Source organism: Megascapheus bottae, chromosome 22 (genome assembly GCF_031878675.1).
Source record: "Megascapheus bottae isolate mThoBot1 chromosome 22, mThoBot2.hap1, whole genome shotgun sequence".
Lineage (NCBI taxonomy): Eukaryota > Metazoa > Chordata > Mammalia > Rodentia > Geomyidae > Megascapheus > Megascapheus bottae.
In genome coordinates this window covers 27,429,366-27,445,479 of record NC_143530.1, presented here as the reverse complement: position 1 = coordinate 27,445,479, position 16,114 = coordinate 27,429,366, and the positions used below count along the sequence as shown (strand labels likewise).

General features: G+C 39.9%; 1 protein-coding gene across 1 annotated transcript in view; it reads left to right on the top strand.

Annotated features, from left to right (window-relative positions):
* The window catches only part of LOC150048413 (testis expressed protein 56-like), a 34,165-nt gene that overhangs the window by 3,869 nt on the left and 14,182 nt on the right, over positions 1-16,114 (top strand). Inside the window, exons 2-3 of the mRNA XM_090356398.1 lie at positions 4,660-4,855; positions 15,565-15,787. Coding sequence (XP_090212524.1) covers positions 4,660-4,855; positions 15,565-15,787 — 419 coding nt within the window. The remainder of the gene's footprint in view (positions 1-4,659; positions 4,856-15,564; positions 15,788-16,114) is intronic.

Below are 16,114 nucleotides of genomic sequence, written 5' to 3'. Positions count from 1 at the left end.
TTCAAGCTCTAGTGCTTGTTAGGGCGCGCATGTGAGTGTGCGTGTGCACACACACAAATAAATGAAAACCTACTTCCCAGGGTGTTACATTTAGTATATAAAAATTACATTCCCCTGTTCTATGTGCTTTCACCAGTTAATGCAAATATCATGGCTTCCCACATGGCCCTCTTTCTTCTGTGGCAACAGGTAGCCAGAGTCCAGGCACTCACTGTTGCATGCTTCTTTAAGTTAAGAATTGAAGTAGTAACCCTCAGTATGCCACATTATGATCACATTTAGAAACAGGGGTTTCCAGGGGTTCCTTCTTCTTATTCCTTTCTCTTTTTTTCTCTACATTTTTTCTTTTCTTTCCTTTTTGCCAGTACCAATCAAGTTTGCTTTGCTATTTGCTCATAGCTAGCATTCTACTGCTTGAATCCCACACTCCAAGCCTGGCTTTTTGCTGATTATTTTTGGAAATGGAATATCAGGGTCTTTATTGTTGAAGCTGGCTTTAAGCTATGAATCTCTGAACCTAGGCTTCCTGAGTAGCTACGATTACAGCTAGCACCTCACAAGGGTTTTGTTTTTGTATTATACAGATTAGTATTTTGTGTACTAATAGGTATCTGACACATGCTGGATTTTTCTCTGACTTTAAAGTCTTTCTTAGGACAAAACTGTGACAACAAAAAATTCACACTTCCATGTTGTTACATATTCATGTCCCCCAGACTGGGACTTTCCCATTTACTATCAAATACTGACAAATACACCTGTGCACACAGATGCATTAACAGGGATGTGTATGTAACTATTTGAACAACCCAATGTCATTAAATAGAAGAATGATCAAGGGCTGAGAATGCAGCTTAGTGGTACAGTGATTGCTTAGCATACATGAAGCCCTTGGTTCAATTCCTCAGTACCACATAAACAGAAAAAGCCAGGCGTGGTGCTGTGACTTGAGTGGTAGGGTGCTAGCCTTGAGCACAGAGAGGCTCAGGGAGAGAGTCCAGCCCCTGAGTTCAAGTCCCAGACTCGCAGAATAATAATAAAAATGATGATGATAGACAAAAGTTCAAGTGGCTCTGTGGCTCAAGTAGTAGAATGATAACTTTGAGCTGAAGAGCTCAGGAATAGCACCCAGGCCCAAAGTTCAAGGCCCATGAATGATTAAAAAGAAAAAAATTAAAAAGAATGATCAAATGAATAGTTATATTTATGCTGCACTATTCACAATAGTTAGTGCAGTTAGGGAAAACCCCAGGTGCCCCACAAAAGATGAGTGGATCAAAAAAAATGTGGTACCTACACAGGATGGAATTTACACAGCCTTTAGAATAATATGTCATTTGCAGGGAAATGGATGGACCTAGAACAAACCATGTTAAGTGAGGTAAGCCAAACTCAGAGAAACAAACAGCACATGTTTTCTCTTATATGCAGAAGCTAGATGTAAAAATACATAGGAACATAATAAAGTTTATACAGGACTCTAGATATTTACACACCAGTGAAGAATATTCTTAGGGAAGGAACACAAAAGTGATATGCCTATGTGCATCTAATCATATAAATTAATATTTGTCAACAAGAAATGCAGGAAATGTAAACAAAAAAGTTATGTTTAGGGACCAAGAACAAGACCTAATGGTAGAGTGTTTGCCTAGAATACACAAAGACCGGGGTTTGATTCCTACATAGGAAAAAGCCCAAAGTAGTGCTGTGGTTCAAGGCTCTAGCCTTGAGAAAGCCCAAGGGCAGTGCCCAGGCCCTAAGACTGGCCAAAAAAAAGTTATGTTTATAATGTGAATGGCTACTATAAAGTCAGCTTTCTGTCATCTTGACAAATACTCAAGATAAATTAACTTAAGAGGCTAATATTAGTTTAGTGTCTCTGAGGTTTTAGTCTGTGGTCAGTTGGAGTTATTGTTCTGATTCTTGTGGCAAGGTAGGACATTGTGGTAAAGAGTGTCTGGTAGAGCAAAATGGGTCCACCATCCAATGGTATATGGGAAGCAAAGAGAAAGATAGGACAGGAAAGGGTTCTAATATTTCTTTGAGGCCATATTCACAGGGACAGAACTTCTTCCAGTAGGTACTATATATATAACCTTCCTGTTCATTACCATATATATGTATATATATGGTGTTATAGTTATATAAGGTAATAAGTACATTTCTTTTTAAACAGTTACCCCCTTCCTTATTTTCTCCCACTTACCCCTCCTTACTCCCCAACCCCCAAGTTGTAAAGTTCATTTCCAGCATAATGTCTAGTGACTATTATTGTTGTATTAGTTCATCCTTTGTCCTTCGGTGATTCCCTTTCCCTTCCATGGATCAGATAAACTTATGTATAAGACAATGGGTACAGAAAACTAAAACAAAAAAATACAAACAACTGCTTATCAGACATAATAAGAACCTCTTGTTTCCAATTCTTGGAGTTCATTTTGATATGCTTTATTATATATGGTCCTTTGTACTGAGCAATTGGGCTATTTTGATCCCCTGCTAAGACCATCATAGACATATTCTAGTTATTGCAAATGAGGGAAACCATGCAACTTATATTTCTTTGGGCCTGGCTTGCTTCACTTAATATAAATATTTTTGCAGGTCTTTACATTTCCTTATGAATGGGGTAGTATAATTCTTTTTAATGGAAGCATTGAATTCCATTGTGTATCTATATAACATAGTCTTGATCCATTCAAGATTATTGAGGGGCATCTGGCTTGGTGCTATATTTTAGCTATGGTAAATAATACTGCAATGAACATGGTAGTACTGGAGGCTCTAGTATGGCCATGTTTGTAATCTTTTGAGTAAATGCCCAGGAGTAGGATTACTGGGTCATAGGAGTTCCTTTAATCTTTTGGGGAACCTACATTACTGGTTTCTAAAATTGGTGAACAAATTTACACTCCCACCAACAGCATAGTAGCATTCCCTTTTGGCCACATCCCTAACAGCATCTGTTGTTATTAGTTTTCTTGATAATGACCTTTAGCAGAAAACTGAGGTAAGGTGGAATCTCCATAGTGCTTTGATTTGCATTTCTTTTTCTTTTTCTTTTTTTTTTTTGCCAGTCATGGGGCTTTAAACGCAGGGCCTGAGCACTGTCCTTGGACTTTTCTCAAGGTTAGAACTCTACCACTTGAGCTACAGCACCACTTCAGGCTTTTTCTATGTATGTGGTACCATGGAATTGAACCCAGGTCTTCATGCATGCTAGGCAAGCACTCTACCACTAGGCTAAGCTCCCAGCCCTGATTTGCATTTCTTTTATGGCCAGGGATGTTGAGCATTTCTTCATATGTCTATTGGCCATTCTTATTCCCTCTTCAGAGAATCTCTCCTTAAGTAAGCCCACTTATTAATGGGGGTGTTTGTTTCTTTCAGGGTTTGTTTCTGGGGGTTTTTGAGCTCTAAGTATATTTTAGATATGAGGCCCTTGTCTGTTGTATGGCTAATGGAGATCTTTCAATCTATGAACTTTTTAAAAAAAATTTTGCTATGTCCTTTGCCATGCAGAAGTTCTGCAGTTTAATGCAATCCAAGTTACCCAGCCTTTCTTTGATTTGTTGTGTTTCTGAGTAGACCCTAAAGGTCCCATCTTTCAAAATGCCACAGGCTAGCACCAAACCTTTAACATATGGGCCTTTGAAGAATATTCAAGGTCTAAACCATAATGAAGGCTGACACGTAAATATTTACAAAACCTAGTAGTGTAGAGTTTTAATAAATAAGACACAAGAGAAAAAACACAACAGGATTTTGTTTATATCCAATGACAAACATACATTTGTAAAATCATGTTTGTATGTGAATTCAAAGAAAAAGAGTTTTGGAAGGAGACGCATGAATTTAAGGGAAAAGAACGACTTTTATTTTAGTATTTTTCAGAGTTGTTTATTTACACCAATAGAAATCTTTTCATGTCAATTTTGCAATGAAACTGCAACTTGAAAGTTAACAATGCAAACATTTATGTGGAGTTGGAGAAGTGGCTTTTGCCTTTATAGTGATATTCCAGTTATATGTTGCTTTTGATTTTGTTCCTTCAGCATAATTCAAATGCTGACTGACATTGATACACTTTTAGCAGCTGGTAGTTTCTGCTGCAGAACCTGCCATTTGTCTTGCTTTGAAGGGTTTAGTAAGTCTTTGCAATTTAAAGAGGACAGATACAGCCAAAGTCCATTGCACTGCAGGGAAGAAATGATCCCTTTAAGTTTTGAACCTGTGATTTGGAGTCTTGGCTAGGAAAAAGCTTTATTTGCCCATGTTGATAAATCCTATAAACTGTTATTGCCAATGAACCAGAAAAATGCCTTAAGTGGATTTATGGATCAAGTGGTAGAGTATAAGCCTTGAGTGAAAAAGCCAAGTGAAAGTGCAACACCCCGAGTTCAAGCCCCAGTATTGGCACACACACAGACACACACACACACACGACAGAAAGAAAAAAAGAGAAAAGTAATTAAAGGATAAAAATAGGGGCTGGGTCATGGCTCAATAGAACTTTTGTCTATCATGCTCAAGACCTTGGCTTCTATCTTCAGCCCCTGAGCCCCCACCACCATATACCAAGGCATGTCAATGCTGTGAACTCTTGCCTTGCAAAGATGACAAGGAATGATGTATTAATGTTTGTCCTGTTATCAGATGATGAATCAGATTTCACTGGCTTAGAAAAACTCTTTGCAAGACAACAATTGCCAAACGAGATTAGTTTGTCCCCAAAGCCAAGCAAAATGCCCTCATGGAAGAGAAAGAAAATCAGCACAGTGGAAGGATGGAAGAAATGCCACTTGTGGAAGAAAAACATAAAGGAGCCTCCAATGTGCACCATAATTGTCAGGTAGGTTGTCTTATTTTTGCCCTACAGTAATTCTATCACTTGAGTCACATCTTCACTTCCAGTTTTTTGATGATAAATTGGAGATAAGAGTCCTACGGATTTAGCTTACCAGCTGGCTTCAAATAGTAATATTCAAATCTCAGCTTCCTGAGCAGCTAGGATTTTAGGCATATGCCACTAGCATATGACTGGGATGTCACCCTAAAAAAAAAAAGAAGTAAGAGTTTTAAGCTAGACACAGGTGGCTCATGCTTCTCATCCTCGCTACTCAGGATGCTGAGATCTAAGGCTCCCACTTTAAAGCCAGCCTAGGTAGGAAAATCCACACACTCTTTCCTCCAATTAAATCACCGAAAAAACAAGTGCTCAAGACTTTATCACTAATTGACTGGTAAACAGCTGGCCTGGAGAAATGGTTTAAGTGGTAAAGTGCCAGCTGAGCAAGTGCAAGGACCTTAGTTCAAGCCCTGGTATTGGCAAAGAGGAAGGGGGGAAGGAAAGAAAGAAGGAGGGAGGGAGGGAGGGAGGGAAAGAAGGAAGGAGGGAGAAGAAAGGAAGGCAGGCAGGCAGGCAGGAAGGAAGGAAGGGATAATCCAATAGCTGGTGTCTCATGCCTGAAATCCTACCACTCAGGAGGCTGAGATCTGAGGAGCACAGTGTAAAGCCAGCTCATGTATATAAATCCAAAGTATTCTTACCTCTAACGAGCAAATAGATGGAATTAGAGGTGTAGCTTAAGTGGCAGAGCATCAGTCTTGGGCAAAAAAGCTGAGCAAGAGTATGAGGCCATCAGTTCAATCAAAGGGATTTTCCTTCCATTTATTCCTTTTCCTCTAGCTTAGACAATATCCACAGGCCTTCAGAGCTGTACAAGCTCTAGGCAAAGCCAACTAATCCTCGTGAGACAATAAGGAGATGGTATCCAGCTATCTCCCATCAGTACAGCAAGAGCTTGAGTCACACCTGAACATGTTCAAGGACTTGTGTATTGACTCACCAATGTTGATATTGCATCAAAGTCCCTAAGCTCACATGTAGACAGGGGTAAAAGTCATTGGTAAACATTTGCCATGCTGGTTATTTCTCAATTCCTATCTTTAAAACATTAATTGACTTTATTGTTATTATAGAGGTGATATACAGAAGGATTACAATTATGAGTCAGATAGAGTTCATTTCCTTTCATAGTGCCCTCTGTTCTTTCACTCTCTCCTAGTCCCTCCCTTGTGTCTCCACCTACGAGTTGTGTAGTTCACATTCATCAATGTCCAGCTCCACTGCAGCACTTTTTCACCCCCTTTTCCCTTGAGTTCTATGCCCAACCCAGCCCTCCCAAAGACATATATGTAAATACACCATATGTAAGGTAAAGAAGCCAGAATCATCAAAATTTAAAAACTAATAAAAAAAACTTTAAAAAGGTCTTTTGTTTCCATACCTTAGAGATCATTTCACTTTTTAGATTATCTTAAAAAATATGAAGAGTCGGGGCCAGGAGTTTGGCCTAGTGGTAGAGTGTCTGCCTAGCATGCACCAAGACCCGGGTTCAATTCCTCGGTACCACATACATAGAAAAAAGTCAGAAGGGGCTGAGGTTCAAGTGGTAGAGCTCTAGCCTTGAGAAAGTCCAAGGACAGTGCTCAGGCCCTGAGCTCAAGCCCAGGACTGGCACATACACAAAAAAAGAAATATGAAGAGTTCCTTAGGCAATGTGCCTTTGTGTTTCTCTCCTAAGAGTATTCTCTATTGGTCTCATTGTGTGTGAGTATCTCAAATCCTGCGTAATTAGTCACATCCCAGGGCATTTTAAGATCTAACTTCTGCATATCGGAGAGAACAAGAGCCATTTGTGTCTTTGAACTTGGATTACTTCACTTAACACGATTTGTTCGAGTTCCATCCAGTTCCCTGCAAATGCCATTATTTTATTCTTTCTAATGGCTGTATAAAATTCCATTATGTATAGGTACCCCATTGTTTTAGATCTACTCATCTGTCGTAGGATATCTGGACTGTGAACATATCTTGGCTACTGAGAATAGGGTGGCAATGAACATGGCTGTGCAGATGTCCCTGTCATATCCTGGGTCGTGATGCTCAGGTTAAATGCCTAGGATGGGGGTATGCCTGGGTTGTAGGGAAGGTCTATGTTTAGTGTTTTGAGGAACATCCAAACTGCTTTCCAGAGTGATAGTATGAGTTTACATTCCTACCAACAGTGCTAAAGCTATTTCCTTTAAAATTAGGGTCATGTTTCCCACATCCCTGCTGTTGTTCAAATTCAAAATGTTGGTCAATCTAACTGGGATGATATGGAATCTCAGGGTTGTTTCAGTTTTCATTTTCTTTATGGCCAGGGGTGATGAGAATTTCCTCATGTGTTTCTTTGTCATTCTTACTTCTTCTTTGAGGAAGTCTTTCCTTAGTCCCTTTGTCCATTTAGTAATTGGTGTATTAAGTTGGAGAGGAGTTAGTTTCTTGAGCTCTTTGTATATATTGGATATTAGGTCTTTGTGTGATGTAATCCTGGTAAAGATCTTTTCCCAATTGGTTGGCCATCTTTCTAGTTTAGTAACTATGTCTTTAGCTGTGCAGAAACTTTTTATTTTAAAGTAGTCCCACTTGTAAAGTTTCTCTCCTATCTGCTGTACCCTTGGGACTGTATTCAAGGAGTTTCTACCTATACCTCTAAGTTCTAATGTTTCTCCTACTCTCTCTTGCAGTAGTTTCAAAATTTCAAGTCTAATGTTGAGGTCTTCAATCCACTTTGAATTGATATTAGTGCATTTAACCTGAGCATCACAACCCAGGATATGACAGGGACACCTGCATAGCCATGTTCATTGCCACACTATTCTCAGTAGCCAAGATATGTTCACAGGGATCCACTTTTAGTTTTCTGCATATGGCTACCTAGTTTTTCCAACACCAATTGTTGAAGAGGCTATTTTTCCCCACAGTATGTCTTTGGCTCCTTTATTAAATATCCGATAACTGAAAGTGTCTGGTTTTGTTTCTGGTCTTCTAAAATTTATTTCATTGATTTTTGAGCCTATTTTTGTGCAAATATTAAGCAGTTTTGTTATTATGGCTCTGTAGTAAAGAGTTTGAGGTCTGGTATTGTGATACTACCTGTATTGCTTTGTGTGTGTGTGTGTGTGTGTGTGTGTGTGTGTGTGTGTGTGTGTGTGTGTGTGTGTCTAGATTCGCTTTGGCTATTTTAGGTCTTTTGTTGTTCCATATGTAACTCATACATTAAAAATATATATCTGGCTATGTAACCAGGCTGGACTTGAACTCCTGGGTTCAAGTAACCCTCCAGCCTTAGCCTCTTAAATAGTTGGCACCCAGCTTACATGAAAGTTAACTTTGCAGACCAAATTGACTGGGTACCTGGTGTGTTCACACATGGGATATTGTGGTAATGGAAGTTTTTAGATGAGATTTTCATTTTAATCTACAGTAGACTTGGGGTGAAGGAGATGATCCTCCATAATTTGGTGTCGCATTCCATCTCTGGAAGGCCTCAACGGAAAAAGACTGAGGTTCCTGAAAGAGTAAGGGATTCATCCTCCAGTTTGCCTTTGGACTAATCCTGATGAGATTTCTAGACTGCTTCCTAGTATTACAGATGTCCAACTCATCTGTGCCAACACTGAAAGAGCCAGTTCCTTAAATTTCCTGCCATGTGTTGGAGCATTTGCTTTACATTTATGGGTATATGTTGCCTAACCACAGGTATGTACTTTGCAAAACAAGCAGGTCACAGATAACCTCATCATTGTGACTCTGAGCATCATAGTTATTCTCAATTTATTTTTAAAAAAATCTTTTTTTTTTACCAGTCCTGGACTTCAGCTCAGGGCCTGAGCACTGTCCTTGGGCTTTCTCAAGGCTAGAGCTCTACCACTTGAGCCTCAGCGCCACTTCTAGTTGTTTTTTTTTTCTGCATATGTGGTACCAAGGAATCGAACCTGAGTCTTCGTGCATGCTAGGCAAGCACTCTACCACTAGGCCAAACTCTCAGCCCCTCAATGTACAGCCAAGAGAGATAGTAGCAAGTTACTGTATCTAGCACAGTGCCACCTTCACATCCATGTGCATCCTTGCACCATTCACAATTAGCCAAACAAGGAAATTAGCCTTAGAGAAAATGTGCTTTATATACAGTGGATTTTCATTCAGTCATAAAGAACAAAATTGGGGTGTTCAAAGAAAATTGTACAGAATGAACACCCGGGTTTTATTCCCTGAATTCAAGCCCTAGAGCTAGCAAAAAAAAAAGTATTAGAGATCAAACCCAAGAGGCAACTATAGACCACTTGAATTATGGCCCTAGCCCCAGAGTCTCACTATTTTTGTGCTCAGACTGGCCTACAACTAGAGTTTGGTTGCAATTGTTGAATCTATAAATCAGTAGGGTAGAACTCTCATAGCAATGAGCCTTCCAAAACATATCTGTGCATATATTTAGTTCTTTTGTTTCCTTAAAACAGTATTTTTAATTTTTATAGTTTTCAGTATAGAAAAAGTCTTCTACATCTGTACACTGTCCCTGAGCTCTTCAGCTCGAGGCTACCACCCTACCCCTTGAGCCACAGTGCCACTTCCAGTTTTCTAGTGGTTAACTGGAGATAAGAATCTCTAAACTTTAATGCCTGGGCTGGCTTTGAACCTCGATCCTCAGATCTGAGCCTCCCAAATAGCTAGGATTACAGGCATGAGCAATTGTGCCCAGCTCTTACTACACTTTTGTATCTTAAACCACTATTGTAAATGGGCACTTAAAAAAATGATACAGCTGGGTGGCAGAGGCTCCTGCCAGTAATTCTAACTATTCAGGAGGCTGAGATCTGAGGATCAGGGTTCAAACCCAGCCTGGGCACTAAAGTCCTTGAGACTCTTATCTCCAACTAACCACTAGAAAACTGGAGGTGGTGCTGTGGCTCAAAGTGGTAGAGCACTAGCCTTGCACAGAAGAGCACAGGGACGGTGCTCAGCCTGAGTCAAAAGCCTACGACTGACCAAAAAAAAAAAGATATAACTGATTTGTGTTTATTAATGCTGCATACTGCAAACTACTTTATTAATTTATTAAGGTAGCTTTTAGTTTCTTGAATGTGTGTGTGTGTGTGTGTGTGTGTGTGACAGAGAGAGAGAGAGAGAGGGGGGGGGGGGGAGAGGGAGTCTCTCCAGATACAGGGGCTTGAACTCAGGGCTTGGGCCCTGTCCTTTAGTTTTCTGCTAAAGTCAGGCACTCTACCAGTGAGCCACACCTCTACTTCTGGTCTTTTCCTAATTAACTGGAGATGACTCTTATCCTTCATTGGCTGGCCTCAATGATAATCTTCAGCTTTCTCAGTATCTTGGATTACAGTTATGAGCCACCTGCACTTGACTGTCTTGGATTATTTTTCTTTTATGGCTATAAGAGCACCTATCATAAGACCAACCATCTTAAGAAAGTTGGGGTGTCTAGTACATTGTTGATAGGTACAATGTATAGCTTATTTTAGAGTTTCTTCATTTGGCCTTACTGAAAGATTAGATCTATTGATGAGGAATTTCCCAGAGTTTCCTTCCCTTGACTTTTGGTAATCACCATTTCACTTTGATTCTATGAATTAACTCTTTTAATTTGGTGGAGTCAAGCAGTTTTTCTGTGACTGGCTCATTTCATTTAGCATAATGTCTTCAGCATTTTTCTTTGTTGTCACATATTTCAGAATTTCCATCTTTTTAAAGGTCAAGGTGGTTCACATCTGTAATCCTAGCTAATCAGGAGGTTGGGATCTGAGGATAGAGGTCAAAGTCAGTCCAAGCAGAAAAGTCCTCAAGATTATATCTCCAATTAACCAGTATAAAGCCAGAGTAGGAGCATGGCTCAAGTGGTAGATCACCAGCCAATGAGCAAAAAAAAAAGACAAGTGATAAGAGCATCCAGGCCCTGGGTTTAAGCCCTGGTATGGCCAAAGATAATTCTTTTTTGGGGGGGGGGGTAGTGGGGCTTGAACTCTGGGCCTGGGCACTGTCCCTGAGCTCTTCAGCTCAAGGGTACCGCCCTACCCCTTGAGCCACAGCCCCACTTCTGATCTTCTAGTGGTTAAATGGAGATAAGAGTCTTATGGACTCGGGCTGGCTTTGGACCGTGATCCTCAGATTTCAACCTCTTGAGTAGCCAGGACTATAGGAGTGAGCCATGGCGCCCGGCTAAGCATTCTTTTGTATGGATTTCCATTTGGCACCAATGGACATTTACATTTTTTATATAGTCTTATCATTTAGTCATTATTTCTTTCTGTGATTCCTATTGCGGATATATGTTGACTTATTTGTTAGTGTTGCATTGAATGTAAGATTGGAATATAAAATCAGAATTCTTCAAGATCCTGATTCCAATTCTTTTGGATAAGTGACAAGAAGTGAGGTGATTGAATTATATAATTCCCTGGGAGTTTTCTATATTAATAGTCATTTGCAAACATATTCCCTTTCCAGTATGTATTTTATTTATTTTTTTTTCTCTGCCTTATTGTAACGATGACTAAGGTTTCCCATATGATGTCAAACTGAAGTGGAAAAGCAGACATCTTCAGTTAGCTCTCAATCTTAAATGGGGAATAAATCAATATAATGTTTATGATTCATTTTTGTGGATTCTTTCTCTTCTCCCCCCACCCTTCTCTCTCTCGACAATCCTGGGGCTTGAACTCAGGGTCTGAGCCCTGTTCTTGGGCTTTTTACTCAAGGCTAGTGCTCTGCCACTTGAGCACCACTTCTGGCTTTTCTATGTATATGGTACTGAGGAATTGAACACAGGTCTTCGTGCATGCTAGGCAAGCACTCTACCACTAGGCCAGACTCCCAACCCTGGATTCTCTTTTTTGGTTTAGCATTTTTTAAAAAGTAAATTTTGTCAAATGCTTTCTCTGAGTCTATTGAGTGTCATAATAATATTTTATCCTTTAAAATGGCAACTTTCATTGCTTTTGTAAAATATTTTATGATAGAAAACTGTATAGCTTAAAACGTGCTTTTAAACCATTTTCAAATACACAGCTCAATGATACTAAGTCCTTTTATATTGTAACACAATTGTGATTACTATCCAACTCCAGAATGTTTTCATCATTCAACACTGAACCTCTGAAACTCACTAAATAATAGCTCCCTATTTCATATCCTCTTTTACCTGGTAACTAGTATTCTACTTTCTTATTGATTCCATAAATGTACCTTTTCTTTAGTACCTCAAATAAATGAAATCATAGACAAGTTGATATTCTATTTTATGTACAAGATAGACACTATTCATTTATCCTCATGTATAGACTACGTTTTGTCTATATACTCATCTATCTTCATATATAGATTACATTTTGACTATATACTCTACTATATATTCATCTATGTTCATGCATAGATTACATTTTATTTATTTATATATTTAGCTATCTTCTTATCCATGAACATGGAATATTTTCCTAGTTTTGTCTTCTCTAATATCAGCAGCTTGTAGTGTTTAATGCATACATCTTTTACCTCAGTTAAATTTATTCCTCTGAGATTTTTTTTCTGAAAAAATGCACTGAGTCTTTTAAAAAGTGTTTATATATTTTTTATTATCTGGGTCATGCATAGAGGGGTTATAGTTACATTCATCAGGCAGTGGGTACATTACTTCTTGAACATTGTTACCCCTTCCCATGTCCACTGATAAGTCTTAAGGAATATTCTGTGTGCATGATTCTCTGTGATTATGGTTTCTCTGTTGCTCTCCTGATTATCTTGCACCTTGTTCAGGAGTATTCTATGGCATGATGTGGGCCTTTTGGAACTTTCCATATCTAAATCTCATTGATCTTTTGGGGTTTGCATATCCATGTCCTCCCTCAAATTTCTTGAGTTTTCAGCCATTTTTATCTCTCCCTGGGATTCCTCTTATGCATATATTTAACCTTTTTGATAGTATCCCTTAAGTTTCTTAGCCTCTATATACTTTTAGCATTCTCTTCTTTTTGCTTCTCAAATTCAGTGATTTCAAATAACCCACTTTCAAGGTTTTGTTTTATTTTGTTGAAAGTCTGTTGTTAAAGCCATCTAGTGATTTTTTTTCAAGTCAGGTATTGTTCAGATGAAGACCTTCTTTTTTATTTTGGCCCATAGTCTCATTTAATGACTTCTACTTGGTGTGTGTGTGTGATGCTGGAGGCTTCATACACACCAGGCAAGTGTTTACTACTACTGAGCTGTAGCCCAGGCCCCTTAATCATGGTTGCTCTGTCTCTCCCTCTCTCTGTCTCTATCTCTCTGCCTCTCCCCATCTCTCCCTCTTCCTTACCCCCAACTCTGTCTCTCTTGTGTATCTCTTGCTGGATATTCATACATTTATGTTTATACATATATAATTACAGCTGAGATTTTTTTTTTAACCTTGCAGAGTCTAGTTAAAAGAAAGCAAGCTCTGTCTTGATTTTCTCTGTGCAGCAGTTTAAATCCTGCTTTAGTTCTCTAAGCATCTGTTCTGTCTGTGCCTGTCCCATTCATGAACCCAAGACTCACCATTGGTTCAAACGCACAATTAACACAAGTTATTTCTCTGCTCTGGAATCCTCTTCTCATTTTTTTTTCCAGTACTAAGGTTTGGACCCTGGGTCTGGACACTGTCCCTGAGCCTCTGTGCTCAAGGCTAGAGCTCTATCACTTGAGCCACAGCACCACTTCCAGCTTTTTTTGTGTATGTGGTACTGAGGAATTGAACCTAGGGCTTCTTGCATGCTATGCAAGTACTCTACCACTAGGCCCTACTCCTGGCCCTCATCATTTAGCGCCACAAAATACCTGTTCCTGGCCAGAAAGATGCTTTTGCTTTGAGATTTTTTTTCAGAACTAGGATGAAAATTCAAGGATTCAAGAACTCAAGGAGTTACAATCCTCCAGGCCTCTTTTATGTTTTGTGGGTCATGGGGCTTAAACTCGGCCTGGGTGCTGTCCCTGAGCTCTTCTGCTTAAGGCTACCGCTCTACCCTAGAGCCAATCCTCACTTCCCGTTTTCTAGGGGTTAATTGGAGATAAGAATCTCAGGTTCCGGGAGTTGCGATTCCTTGGTACCACATACATAGAAAAAAAGACAGAAGTGGTGCTGAAGCTCAAGTGGTAGAGTGCTAGCCTTGAGAAAGTCCAAGGACAGTGCTCAGGCCCTAAGCCCAAGCCCAGGACTGGCAAAAAAAAAAAAAGAATCTCAGGTTCTTTTGTGCCTGGGCTGGCTTTGAACCTTGATTCTCAGATCCCAGCCTCCTTAGTAGCTAGGATTATAGGCATGAGCCACCATGCCCAGTTTCTTTTATTTTTTTGCTGGACTTTATTTAGCCTGTTGTGCATTGCCTCATGCCACAATGGGTTCTCCTTTGAGGCAAATGCCTTGGGCTTAGGAGGAATTGGCCAGTAACTGCATACTTCCCAGTCAAATCATTCTATCTAGTTGTTAGTGGCTCAGTATTTTGATGACTCTCACAATCCACTGCTTTGACTTAATACAGTTTCGAATTGTTGTTTTATATATTACGTACCAGTCTTAGTTGTAATTGATGTGAAGGATGGCCACAAGCTGGCTTACACTGTTGTATCGGTACTGAACTTTCCACTTGTGGTATTCCCTGGCAGTGTGACTCATTCTACTTCATTCTTCATTCTACTTCATTCTTTATGTCAGGACTTGAACTTGTAAAGGCAATAGTACCTACTTTAGCTGATGGCTGTTAAGCACTAGGAACTACTCAGCAAACATTAGTTGCTATTAATATTTCATTCTTTTTTTTTTTCAGTCCTAGGCCTTGAACTCAGGGCTTGGGCACTGTCCTTGGGCTCTTTGGCTTTCTCAAGGCTAGAGTTCTACCACTTGAGCCACAGCACCAGTCTTCAGTTTTTCTAAATATGTGGTACCGAGGAATTGAACCCAGGTCTTTGTGCATGCTAGGCAAGCTACTTTACGATTAGGCCAAACTCCAACAAAACTAAGTATTTTGAATTTGGATTATTAGAATAGAAATTAAGAATGAATCAGTTATAGGTTTAGGTAAGTTAGCTTTCTAAAAGCTCATACTTGAGGTGACAATTAAAAGGAACAGTATTTTAAAAAGCAAAATATTCCAGAGCAACTCTTTACTCCTTGGAATTGTATCTCCAGTCTGTGTCAAGTGAGATGTAGGACATTAATCAGAACAGGAAGCTAGAAGGATAGGTAAGACAGCTTGTAGTGGTATCAAATAAAAGAGTACATTAAAGAAGAAATAGCTGGGCACTAGTGGTTTTTGACTGTAATCTCAGCTACTCAGGAGGTTGAGATCTGAGGATCAAAGTTTGAAGCCAGCCCAGGCAGACCTGAGAGATTACAATTAACCATCCCAAAGCTGGAAACAGACATGGGGCTCAAGTGGTAAAGCACCAGCCTTGGATGAGGCCAAGTGAAAGCACAGGCCCAGAGTTCAAGCCCTGTAGCAGCACGTGCAGCACACACACACACACACACACACACACACACACACACACACACACACTCGGGCACGAGGACTCTGTCACAAAGGAGGAACATTGCTTTCCAACAGAATGATCCATTTCCCTTTCATTAAACTGTGAAGAAATCCCTGCCCCCCCCCACACCAAGATCCATATTTGTTTCTAATTGTTTACTCCTTTTCCTTCTTTGCCAGATGGCTGAAAAAGAACATGCAACCTATTGAGGATCTGAGGTCCGTGGCCCAAAAGCTGTCAATGTTTGGCCCAATTCAGACCATCACTCCTTGCGGACGACAAAGTGCTATCTTGGTGTATGAAGATATAACTTCAGCCTGCAAGGCTGTGGCTGCCTTCCACAGCAGAATCCCAGGCACAATGTTCCACTGTTGCTGGCAACAACGATTCATGACAAAAGATGTAAAACTTCTTTTTTTAATTCACTTTTGTACTGGTAATGGGGCTTAGATTCAGAACCTAGGTGCTGTTTTTAGCTTTTTCACTCAAAGCTGATGCTCTACCATTTGAGCCACATCTCCATTTCCAGCTTTTTGCTGGTTAACTGGAGAGAAGAATGTTATAGACCTTTCTGTATGAATTGGCTTCACAGCTCAATCCTCAGATCTCAGCTTCCCAGATAACTAGGATTATTGGTGTGAGCCATCAGTGCCTGTCCAGATGTAAGACTATTACCAAAACGCGCGCGCGCGCACACACGCACACACACACACACACTCACAAACATGA